This window comes from Mobula birostris, chromosome 14 (assembly GCF_030028105.1).
Source record: "Mobula birostris isolate sMobBir1 chromosome 14, sMobBir1.hap1, whole genome shotgun sequence".
In the NCBI taxonomy this organism is placed as follows: domain Eukaryota; kingdom Metazoa; phylum Chordata; class Chondrichthyes; order Myliobatiformes; family Myliobatidae; genus Mobula; species Mobula birostris.
In genome coordinates, this window is record NC_092383.1 from 78243047 (window position 1) to 78256728 (window position 13682).

The following is a 13682-nucleotide window of genomic DNA, read 5'->3' on the forward strand; positions in this document are numbered from 1 at the left end:
AGCCAGCATTTGCTATTACTAGCCACACAGTCATGAACATACAGGGAGAAGAATAGTGCGCTAAGCACACACCTGAGGTGTGCCAGTGTTGATTGCTAATGAGGAGATATCACAAAATGCACAGATTGTGGTCTTCTAGTTAGCAAGTCAAGGATCCAATTGCACAGGGAGCTACAGAGGCCCAGATTCTGTAGTTTATAAATCAGAAGTGTGGGAATGATGGTGTTAAACACTGAGCTATAGTCAACAAGTAGCATCCTGACATAGGTGTTTGTGTTGTCCAGGTGATCTAAAGCCATGTGAAGAGCCATTGAGATTGCATCTGCCGTTGACCTATTGTGGCGATAGATAAGTTGCAGTGGGAGTAAACCACCCATTTACAGTAATAAGAAACACAAGTAGTATCAGGAGTAGGCCATTTGGCCAATCAAGCCTGCTCTGCCATTTAATATGATCATGGCTGATCTGGTCTTGGACTCAACTCCGCCTACCTGGCATTTCCCTATAACTATTAATTCACCCACTGTGCAAAAATCTATGTTGTGTCTTAAATATATTTAATGAGATAGCGTCTACTGCTTCCTTGGGAATTAATCATTCGTTAATCTCGTTCTCCTTACATTCTATGAAACACAGTGTTGGGAAATGTATGATAGAAACAATAGTGCCAACTATCATCTAAATGGGGAGAAGGTTCAAACATCAGAGATGCAGAGGGACTTGGGAGTCTTCGTGCAAGACTCCTAGAAGGTTAATTTATAGTTGGGTCTGTGATAAAGGCGGCAAATGCAATGTTAGCATTTATTTCAAGGGGAATAGAATATAAAAGCAATGAGATAATGCTGAGCCATTATAAGACACTAGTCAGGCTGCACTTGGAGTATTGTCAACAGTTTTGGTCCCCATATCTCAGAAAGGATGTGTTGTCATTGGAGAGAGTCCAGAGGAGGTTCAGGAGGACGATTCTGGGAATGAAGAGGTTATTGCATGAGGAAAGTTTGGCAGCTTTGGGCCTGTACTCACTAGAATTCAGAAGAATGCAAGGGGTATCTCATTGAAACCTACCAAATGTTGAAAGGACTAGATAGGGTGGATGTGGAGAGGAGGTTTCCTATGGTGGGGGCATCCAGAACTAAAGGGCAGAGCCTAAAAGTTGAGGGGCAACCCTTTAGTACAGAGGTAAGGAGGAATATTATTAGCCAGGGAGTAGTGAATCTGTGGAATGCTCTGCCACAGACTACGGTGGAGGCCAAGTCCAGGGGGATACTTAAGGTGGAAGTCGATAGATTCCTGACCGGTCAGGGCATTAAAGGATATGGTGAGAAGGCAGGTGTATGGGCTTGAGTCGGATCCAAGATCAGCCATGATGGAATGGCGGAGCAGACTCGACGGGCTGAATGGCCTAATTCTGCTCCTATATCGTATGGTCTTATCAACTGTCCCCAGATTCTATCATTCACTTGCACACCAGAGCAACTTACTGTGAACAATTAACCTACCCATCCACACAGGTTCAGGCTGTAGGAGGAAACTGGATCCTCAGGAGAAACTCACACAGCTACGGAAACATGTGGACTCCCCAACAAGCAGTGCCGAGGTCTGGACTGAACCCAGGCCTCTGGCGCTGTGAGGCAGCAGCTCTGTTAACTGGGCCACTGTGCTTAAGAGACATTAACATTCCTCTAACCCTTCAAGGTCAGAGGAGCTAATGATTACTGAAACACAAATGCCTGTTTGTGATGGGGATGGGGGTTGGGTGAGATAACAATAATGGTTAATATCATACTTAGTGGCCACTTGTACACTTGCTCATTGATGTAGGACCTGGAAGTTCTTGTGCAGGATTTCCTAAAGGTTAATTTGCAGGTTGTGTTGGAGGTAAGGAAAGCAAATGTAATGTTAGCATTCATTTCAAGAGGACTAGAATATAAAATCAAGAATGCAATATTGAGGCTATATAAAGCACTGGTGGGGCCTCACTTAGAGTATTGAGAGCAGTTTTGGGCCCCCTTTTCTAAGGAAGGATGTGCTGACTTTGGAGAGGGTTCGGAGGAGGTTCACAAAATTGATTCTGAGATTCAAAGGCTTGTTATATGAAAAGCGTTTGATGGCTCTGGGACTGTATTCACTGGAATTCAGAAGAGTGAGTGGTGACCTCATTAACTCATTGAATGTTGAAGGGCCTCAATAGAGTGGACGTAGAAAGGATGTTTCCTACGGTGGGCAAGTCTAGGACCAGAGGGGACAGTCTCAGAATAGAGGGATGACTTTTTAGAATGGAGATGAAAAGGAACTTCTTTAGCCAGATGGTGGTGATTCTACGGAATTTATTGCCACATGTGGCACTGGAGGCCAAATCACTGGGTATATTTAAGGCAGAGTTAATAGATTCTTGATTAGTCAGGATGTGAAGGGATAGGGAAAGGTGGCAGGAGATTGGGGTTGAGAGGGAAAATGGATCAGCCATGATGAAATGGTGCAGCAGACCCCTTGGGCCAAATGGCCTAATTCTGCTCCTATATCTCATGGTCTTATATCTGATCAGCTAATCATGTGGCAGCACTCAATGCATAAAAGCATGCAGACGTGGTCATGAGGCTTAGCTGTTGTTCAGACCAAAATCAGAATGGGGAAGAAACATGATCTTAGTGACTTTGACTGGGAAATGATTGTTGGTGCCACACATCATGGTTTGAGTATCTCAAAAACTGCTGATCTCCTGGGATTTTCATGCACAACAGTTTATAGACGATGGTGTGAGGAACAAGAAACATCTAGTGAGTGGCAGTTCTGTGGGTGGAAATGTCTTGTGAATGAGAGAGGCCAGAGGAGTATGGGCAGACTGGTTCAAGCTGATCTAAAGGTGACAGTAACCCCAAATCCACACATTACAACAATGGTGGGCAGAAGAGCCGATCGAGCCGCTGACCTTGAAGTGGATGGGCTACAACAGAGGACAATGAACATACACAGTGGCCACTGGTTATACATCCCTCATTATATAATTTGTTGGGATAATCAGTGAAGAATCTGCTCTGACAAACGTTGAGGCATCAATCAAGTTTATTTTTGTTAAGCAAAAAGTAGACAATTTAACCACACTTTCCTCAGAATTATTTCTTCATATTTCAGGTACAAATCTTGCCTTCTTTTAAAAAACACAAACTGACAGCAGGGTTAGCAATGCAGATATTCAAGAAATGACAATGATAAAGGAGATCAGCAAATCTGTGAGCAGTCTTGGTTACAACAATTGTCTGAGCACAAACATTGATAAGGATGAAGGCACAGAGAATGTTTTGAGTTATAATTTTTACCAACATTCCTGCTGGGTGCAAACCATTTTGTATTTGACACTTATTTAGTCTATTCTCCAAAGTTGAAGGAAAAAGTACTGTTGTTATCCTCTTCCCATCTCTAACTCCTATAAGAGCAGCCACCCTTTGTGGGGATCTAATTCAAATCATTACTACTCTTGAATCTAATAAATAAAAGCAGAATTACATGATTCAGCTCCTTATGCTTGATCCACCACTCAATATGATCATGGCAAATACTCAGCAACCACACAAAATGCTGGAGGAACTCAGCAGACCAGGCAGCATTTATGGAAAAGAGTATAGTTGACATTTCTGGCCGAGACCCTTCACCAGGACTGCTTCCCCAGAACACTGTTACTTTCCTACCTCTTGTTATTCTCATTGCTAATCAGGAAAGAGGTACAGAAGCCTGAAGGCACACACTCAGCGATTCAGGAACAGCTTCTTCCCCTCTGCCATCCAATTTCTAAACGGATATTGAACCCATGAATACTACCTCACTACATTTTTATTTCTGGTTTTTTTGCACTTATTTTAACTTAACTACTTAATAGACACACACACACACACACGCATGCATACATACACACATGCACACACACATTTAGATTTATATAAAGAGAGATATTTATACTAACTGTAATTCAGGTTTTTTTTCCCTATATTTATCATTTATTCCATGTACTGCTGCCACAAATTTAACAAAATTTCAAGACATTTGCCGATGATATTAACCCAATACTGATCCAAAAATATCCTGTTTTATTACCTTTTCCACCAAATTAGACATCTCCACATTTCTTAGCAGATGATATTTTACCTGCCATTCATTTCATATATCTATATCGCTCCAATGCAGGGGTTCCCAACCATTCTCGTGCCAGGGACCCCTACTATTAACTGAGGGGTTTGTGGACTCCAGGTTGGGAAGCCTAACTCTAAAGTCTTCCTGCATCCTGCTCACAACACTGCTACCTGACTCCACATCACCAGCAAACTTGAAATATTACAACTGGTCCTTACTCCTAGACTTAAATTCTTTACAAAAATTCAGAATGAGCTTTTTTAAAAGCAATGGCATTTAAGAGGTGCAAAGATGACAAGAACACGTGGAGCTAAAAGAAAAAAGGGACAGAGCAACTAATGTAATGTAGTTAAAATGTCGCTATAGCTCTTATCAACTTTTCTCACTTGGCAATCTCATGCCTATATTTATGACAAAGCCTACCTGTTAAAGCATTACATTGTGATTATATCCTTTAACTTGTGATGGAGTTACTATTGCTCAATTTTATTCCTCCCCGCTCTGAAAAAAATTCAAGATTTTTTTTTAACCCAGGAACCAACTCCAGTTCTCTGCTTGGTTATGCATCAAACAAGGGAAGCATGCAACTCAAAATTGGAGATTAATTTATATTGCACATCCTGAATCAATCAACTGAAATGACTCCTACATAAAAGCAGACTTGAATTGAAATATTGTGACGAGCAACCAACTCCTCATTTGCAAAGGTTTCCACTGAGACACAAAGCTTTCCCCAAATCAAAGTAATGCAAAATGAAGCTCCTGACATAAAAAAGCTGCCCATTGTACATACAGCATAGAACTTAAATAGGGTTTTTATTCACAACTATCTATACTCCTCCAAGAGGACCACACCATAGGGCTTGGAGGCTTGCGTGCTGGAGTTAGGGTTGTAAGCTTTGGCTCTTGGTAGGGTCTACTGAGGAATTGAGGATATATATAAAAAAATCATTTTGAACCTCTGGCTAAAAGAATAATTGGGACTGAATAGGAATTTTTGAACTGAAGTAAACTCTGTCTTCAGCGGTTAGCTAGGACAGGTTCATTATCAGTTCTTTTTGGCTTGCAGAGAGACATTAGGAGGTTGGTAACATTATATATTATACATTGTAGCCTTGTTTGATTAGGGAGGAGAGGAAGACTCGCTGATAAGGCCAGCAATGAATATCTGTCTGTAATTAAGTCAGGGCCTTGCAAAGGGAATAACTGATAAGGACAGGACAGTACATCCATCTGTAATTAAAATCTTGATTTAGTGGACTCTCTTATCTATGTAATTAAGTTTTGCACCAACAGACTTGGTGGGCGTACTAGTTCAAATAACATCTTGCAACAGTAATGTTTGGGGCTTACTATGTATAAATATACAGCCGTAACCTGACTAAGTCAGTCTATTTGTCAGAAGGTGGCAGTGCTTACGTGCCTTCCCTTTGACAATTGGGTCTCAAACTCCTGCAGGAGAGTGCGCAATAAACTGTGGTGACGATGAGAAGCTGGTCTCCCGAGTTTTACTCAGATTCAACTTTAACACTTCCATGCCAAACAGGTCAAAAGGTAGAAAACAGACTAAGCTCAGGGCTAACAACCCTGACTAGAAAAACAAAACTGTTAAGGAAACAGTAATGAAGAATCCTTCTACATCTGAGTGTGATGGTATTCCTGAGTCTCCACCCGGGACTTGCACAAATGACAGTTGTGAAAACTTAGCGGAAACTACTGACACAAACTACTGAACACCACCAGAAATGGAGAAGCTTCAGTGCTGCCTTAAACACCAGTGGTGTAAGAGGCAGTAAGGCCAAGTTAAGCTCTATACTTCTACCAGCTGGAAAACAAAGATGTGCCTCATGATGTTGATACTACGCCCCACAAATTAAAGCACAGTTGGCCCATCACCTTGCCTTGGAAATGTTTTGATCTGAACAACTAGTGATAAAGTTCTCCAATAAAATAAATAAATGGAATCACCACCATTGGACAGTAGAAATACCTGAAGATTGGCAATATACACGAACCATTCAACCACCAAAAATAAAAGATATTGCAAATGACACGTAAAAAAATAGAAAAGAGCAACAAGTATATCAGTGCCATCCCACACGCCAATGCCAACATTTCATCTGAAAAATATGAAAAAGCTTAAGACTTACTTTGCAGTTGCTTCCTTGAGAAGGCTGTCATTATTCATTAGCACACGTACATCTGAAAATTGAAAATATTTTTTTTCAAACCATAACTGGTAATTTAAGCCAAATTATTTTAATCTCAAAATAGTTAGTGCTGAATGTAACAATTAAGATTATGAATACAGTCAATACATGTTAATACAAAAGTGTCTAATATAAATTTGTATGTTTTAAGTATCAAGGATGCTTTGAACTAACAGGAACAGACTCTGATGTTGCCATTGCAAACTAATCTGTTGGAAATCTGAAGGAAAAGGGGGAATGGATCTATTTACAAGTTTTAACTCTGAGATTCTTAAACATTGCTACCTGAACAACCCACAGTATGCCAAAGTTAAGAATACTGATTATTTAGCACTGCATAATTCAGAGTGATATTAAGGCACAAATAGTGTAGTAAGATGACTATAAAAATGTCAATTAAATATTCATTAAATCCAGCACAATATCTTAACGATAAATATGTCACTATTGGTCAAAAAGGATAGAATTTGCACACATAAGATGTACTTGTGTTCAGTTTATATTCATATGCAAGTGGGTCGAGTTTAGATGGCACCAATGGCTGCCTCTTCAAGGTCATCTGCGTAAACAGCTTAAATTCCTCTCTTTTAATGTTTCTTTTTCTCTTTTCACGGTTGTTGGGGTTCCATCAACATCACTCACACTGTAGTTTTTCCTGCTCCTGGAGCTCACCGACCGGCCATTTTCCGGCATTCCCCAGGTGTGGCATGGAAGCGCACCTCCAGGGTGTGGCCCCACGCGACCTTGTGGGCAACTGATTCCAGGCCGGTGCCACCAACTGAGGCATCGCAGGAGAAGGAACATCAGGATTTTGTGGCAGCGGATACGGCAGGCGGAGGTCTCTGTACTCGAGTGAGCACTCCCTCTCACTTTCATTTTCTCGATGGTGGGGAAAGATGGCTGTCAATTCTCAAGTCAGAGAATCTGGTCACCCCTTTCACTGTGAAATAGGTGAGACCTCTCTCTACCTTGTTAGTGAGAGACAGCCAGTAGCATGTTCAACTGTCAGGTAAACAATAACTTTTGTTGACTGCAGATCATTTGGGTGCTTTGCTATTGCTTGCTTGGTGGATGGTGGGCACATATGATTTTTGCTGGAATGGGTAGGGGGAGAGGGGGTTCGAGCAGTTTCTCTGTCGTTCATTCTTTTGGGGTCTTTCTGTTTTTCATGGATGGCTGCGAAGACTAATTTCAGGTTGTATACTGCATACATGCTCTGATAATAAATGGAAACATTTAATATATTTCTCTCAAAACAATAACCAGATGAAGCTTATTGTGATGCAATTAAATTGCAAGACAGCTCTATTAACATCATTAAGTCTTCATAAAGCACCTGTCTATTAAATGTCCCAAGGTGATTTGCAAGTGGGAAATCAGGCAAAAATTAATACCAAACCATCTAAAGATATGCAGTGAATTCTGGTTAATTGGTCCATTGGTTAATCAGTGGCAGCCACTTAACTGGGACAACTCTTAAAGAACAAAAATTAATTTAGAAAATAGGTGGGTTATTTGTAACACTATGTTGCTTAATTGGGACAGGGAACTATTATCGAACAATTTCTAATTAGCATGACTCCCGTGAACTTGCGTGGCTGTTAGACACTGTACCGTACTTAGAGCAAACAGTTTAAAAAGTAGCTGTAGTTGCATGTGTTGAGTTCAAAAAGCATTCATTTTTGTCACTGTTAGTTGGTGAGAAATAAGCAAGATAATTTAGAATTATTTTGCACACTGCGTTTTCAAGCATTCAGACTTGGAGGTGCCAGAAACAGCTGAGAGTGAAAAGGAAATTATTTTACTACTTCAACAAGTTAGGAACTATGAAGAATTTGAATATCGACAATCATCTTGAATGTTACAATGGTAAAGAAGATCTAGAAGATGCAATGATTGAAAGCATTGTATGAAGGGAGTCCATTATCTACACTAGGCGTCTGTGCTAATTTTGTTCATTTACAGTCACTCAAAAGAACTTGGCAGCATGTTGGTTGTCTATTGCATCCTGATGATGACAGTGAAAACTATGCAGGAGAGTTTTTAAAGTGGAAAAGCCATTACACTGAGACAGTTCCAATCTCTTGGCCTCAATAGTCCAGGTCCATAGTATGAGTAGTCATCACAAACTGGGGTTTTCCTTGGCTGCAGTGAATAATCATGATTTCTTCTGTGCCATATCATGCCCTTCACTCCCCATGAAGCATGGCAGAACCGCCTTCTTGGTCATTGGATCTCACTGTTCACTTCATCCGCCCAGTCCGCCAGAGCTGATTTCACGTGGAAGGGCAGGCATATTTCACCAGGATACAAGGTCCGCCGGCTAACCTGTCTGTCAAAGTGGTGTACTGGAGCGTGGCTGCTGTCGCATGCAAACAGCTACTTGGAGCCACAGATGCGAGCTGTGTGTCCAGTGGGGACCAAAGGTGAATGAGTCGGTCCAGAAAAGACAGGACAAGCCCTTCACTGAATTGTTATCCCTGGGCACCCCACACATGACAACATACTTGGATGAATTCCTCTGTCAATAACTACAGGTTTCCCCCGCCATCCAAAGGTAGAGCGTTCCTATGAAACGGTTCGTAAGCCGAAATGTCGTAAGGCGAAGAAGCAATTACCATTTATTTATATGGGAAAATTTTGTGAGCGTTCGCAGACCCAAAAATGACCTACCAAATCATGCCAAATAACACATAGAACCTAAAATAACAGTAACATATAGTAAAAGCAGGAATGATATGATAAATACACAGCCTATATGAAGTAGAAATACTTCTCTACAATGACTGCCTGCACAGATCTCTGTAGAGAAAATCTCACGCAAGCGCTCTCGGCAGAAAATCTCACGCAAGCGCTGTTGGCATAAACGTGCTCTCCAGTAACCTTTAAACTATGAAGCCGCCAAATCTACCAAATAACATATTAAAATACACAGCCTATATAAAGTAGAAATAATGTATGTACAGTGTAGTATCACTTACGGGAATTGGGAAGACATCGAGCACACTGATGATGGTGTGTTAGACTGCATCGTCACAGGCTGGGTGATGCAGTGGCCCCCACCCTCCGGGCCACCGACCGGATACATTGCCGCGAAGCATGCAGGGGTAGCCGGGAGGCACACAGCACATTGTTAAGAAAAAAGCCGAAATAAGCATGCTAATTAATTAGATGCTGCCCAGCACGGCACTGATCTGGGCCGACAATTATGTGCTAGGTGGCACCTAATTAATTAGCATGTTTATTTCGGCTTTTTTCTTAAAGATGTGCTGTGTGCCTCTCGGCTACTCCCACATTCTCCGCAAATGGGTACAGTATAAGTCCGGGGCCCAGGGGTTGGGGCGGTGGGACACGGGGGCGTCATCTCATCGTCGATCAGGGCAGGCAGCTCATCTTCTCCTATGACTGCCCGCCTCGATGTTGAAGATCGAGGTTCGTCGTCTGCTGTGGCTGATGTGGAAGGCTTGCTAGACTGAGCCTCAAGCATTTTTATATCACACAGTTGTTTGTAAACATCCTCCAAATATCCCCTAAACCTACGTACCCTTTCAAAATTAAAGTCATACTTTATCATTGCAAGGAAAATTTCACACAGTTGCTTCACCTTCTGCATTCGGTTGAATTCGGTTTCGATTGTTATCCTTCCCTCTTCCAATTGCATCAGCTCTTCTTCTATCAGTTCTTGGTCATGGGATGCCAAAACCTCTTCAACATCATCCTCATCAGCTTCCACAAGCCAAACTCACTTTGTCCTTGCTTCATTCACCACGATCGAAATGCTTAATTATGTCTAGTTTTACACTAAGTGTAACACCCTTACGAGCTCTTTCCGGCTTTTCCGACACCTTAGAACTTATCTTGCAAATGTCTGCTCACAGGCTCGTGTTTAAGCAATGCCGTCCCAAATCCGGGGGCGAGCAGCTGCTCGGGGTGCATGCTGCCTTTTATCGCTCGCTGATTTTTTCGCACGCCGATTTTTTATCGCACGCTGCCTTTCTTCGTAACAGTGAAAACACCTTCTGAAAGCGAAAACAGGGTACTAATGTAGGTCTTTCGTAACAGTGAGGTTTCATAAAGCGAACGTTCGAAAAGCGGGGGACACCTGTATTAGGAACTAGTTGTTTTATAGAGCTGCCCCTCCCTTGGCTTTGTTGTGCTCCACCGAGGGGCAGCTCATCCACCTTTAGTTCACATCTGCTCCCAGCTCTCACCAATGGCTCCAAGTAACTGTTTGCTTGTGACAGTGGCCACACCCCAGTACACTGTTCGTCAGGCGGGATAAACCAGGAGAGGGCAGCCCAGAACCTCCGATCCTGCTGAACCCAGCATGCAAAGTCAGTTCCGGTGGACTGGGAGGACGAGATCAACTACAAGATCCAACGACCAAGGCAGACAAGGCACAGCCGTCATGGCTATCCACTGCACCCAAGGAAGTCTGCAGTTTCTCATACCACTGGACCAAGGTTTTTGAGGCCAAGAGAGTGGGACTGCCCCAGTGCAATGGCTTTTCACTGTGGAACTCCTCCCCGCACAGGTTATATCATAGTAGGAAACAACAGACAACCAACACACTGTAGCAGTATTGGTAGTGTTCTAATTTGTTCTGTAATATGGCGGCTATATTTCATTAGGAGTTTGAGGAGTTTTGGAACGTTACCTAAAACACTTGAACAGTTCTGCAGATGTATTGTGGAGAGTATTCTAATTGGCTACATCACCGTCTCGTATGGCGGGGGTGGGGGAGGGGGGTTACTGCAAAGGATCAAAGTAAGCTGCAGAAAGTTGTAAAACTAGTCAGCTCCATCATGGGTACTAATCAACATAGTATCCAACTCAACTTCAAGAAGCGGTGCCTCAAAAAGGCGGTGTCCATCCATTAAGGAGCCCCACCACCCAGTACATGTCTTCTTCACACCAGTTACCATTACAAAGGAGGTACAGAAACCTGAAGGCACACACTCAGCTATTCAGGAACAGCTTATTTCCCTCTGCCACCCGATTTCCGAATGGATATTGAAACAACGAACCCTACCTCACTACATTTTTTCATTTATGTTTTTGCACTACTAATTTAACTATTTGATATACATATACATTTACTTTAATTCAGTTTTTCCTGTATTATCATGTATTGCATTGTACTGCTGCTGCAAAGTTAAATTTCATAACATATGCTGGTGATATTAAACCCAATTCTAATTGATTGAAATACATAATTTGTTACTCAGCTAAATGATAGTTTGTCTATATATATTTACATCTTTTTAAACTATTCCCAACAGCTTCTGCTAATTAGGGCATGCTTAATTAGGCCAAAATGTACTGGTCTCAATGTGTCCCAATTAACCGGAATCCACTGTATTTGTGCAAAATACCTGGGCTATTACAAAGTTCTAAGAGAGAAACTAAGTTTAGAAAATTCCAAATGGAATCAGTGCCATGCAGTCGAAGGCATAGACAGCAAAGGAAGAACAAATAAATCAGCTAAATTTAGGAAGCAGTTGTTGAAGTTGGGTATCATACCGGGTTGTCAGGATGAAGGACAGTAAATGCTGAGGCCACTGATGGATTTGAAAACAAGGATAATGATTTAAAATACAGTTAACTGTGGTGCATATCAGATAATAGAGCTTTTATTGTTCTTTAGGAGCTTCTCTTGTGCAGAAAAGCACAGCAACCAACGTGCATGCAAAAAGGCTGCATAAACAGGAAATAAATGAATCCCCAGACACTGCGATTCAAGAAGCATTCAAGAGGAGGAAACTAATGAGGGCACCAACATAACTTAGTTGCTTTCCATAAAGAAACAAATAAGATATTTGGTCTAAAAATGAAAAAAACAATTCCAGGACCTTGTTTGAATGTTTCACGTGTCTCTAACAGTGCACCCTTCCAAAGATGACAGTGTCAATCTAATAATTATAATTCATAACCTTTTGTTTTTTAAAGAATCACTTTGCTTGCAACATAGTTCCTAAGTTAAATCTAGCAAAGCAATTTAGTAACTGCCAGTACAGCATTGCAATCCTGAGAATTAAAAAATAGAGTTTTTGACCGTGACAAGTATAGACAGTGTTCCGTTTGCTGAAACAGAACAGGAAGTGATCCTGAAACTTCCTCTTGAGATGATTACTCTGTCTAAAATATTTGAACTCCTAAGTGTACAGGACGATAGGGCTTGGAGTACAAAAGCAGTAACATCTTACCACAACCATACAAGGCAACAGTAGAATTTTAGTCCACAATTGATTATCATTGTAGATAGAGGAGCTTCACCATGATGATCCTGGATATGAAGGATTATATTGAGGAAAGGATATGAAGGATTATATTGAGGAAAGGATAAACAGGGTTTGGATGCATTTGAGCTTAGAAGTACGACCAACCTAATGAAACAAGAATGATCGGGTAAACAATGGGAGGCCATTTCCATTCCTGGAAGGACTGGGAAGGACAGTCACAAAATAAGGGGGAACAAATTTAAGACTGAAAAAAGGAAGAATTTCTTCTTTCAATTAAATAAACAATCTTTGGAATTCCTTACCCCAGAAAGCCATGGGGGCAGAATCCAAGAATGCATTCTAATAGAAATACACGAGATGTTTAACTTTAAGGGTTTGATGGTAATGAAATGGGGTGGGAAGATGGATTAGACATTATGTTATGGAATGGTGGAGCAGGTTTGAGCAGTGGAATGGCTGACTACTAACCCTGTTTCTTCCACTTTTCAGCTACTACTTTATATGTTTTGCACTTCTTGCAATTACAGTTTTACTTTTTAAACATTGTGGCAAAAATTCATGGCTTTCCCACTTGAGGTTGACCATACACATATACCATCAGCCAACTTTGGTTGCTAAATTCCACAATGTTCAAAAACACCTGGAAAGTCACACTTTCAACAGAACATCCGATTAGTATATAACAGGCTTAAGGTCACTCACATAATGGGATTACAGTAAATAAATCTGCTTTCACATATACAAGATATTACTTTATAAATAAGCATGAACTTGAGAAGCTACAGAGCATGCACAAATCTTCTAAACTGGAAGGAAGCTTGATATTTGTGAGTTAATCTGTTGTTTACAAAAATGACAACTAGACTGCACGAGTATGACTGGATAAATCAGATGAATTAGAGGAGGCACACTCACAACTTTAAAAATGGAGGAGAGGAATTGGAGGTGGTCATCTGTGCCAAGTATCAGAAGGGTGTGGGATAGTGCACAATGTGGTTATAATCACATTGTGCTGTTGGTAATTCAACGTTAGCAGCAGGAGCAGCAGTCTATCCAAGGAGATGTGAAGACAGATTTGGAGAAAACACTGGCACGTATTGATAAC

General features: G+C 41.3%; 1 protein-coding gene across 1 annotated transcript in view; it reads right to left on the bottom strand.

The window, feature by feature from the left end:
* The window catches only part of capza1b (capping actin protein of muscle Z-line subunit alpha 1b), a 63395-nt gene that overhangs the window by 20003 nt on the left and 29710 nt on the right, over positions 1-13682 (bottom strand). The window contains exon 3 of the mRNA XM_072278729.1: positions 6276-6327. Within this exon, the coding sequence (XP_072134830.1) occupies positions 6276-6327 (52 nt within the window). The remainder of the gene's footprint in view (positions 1-6275; positions 6328-13682) is intronic.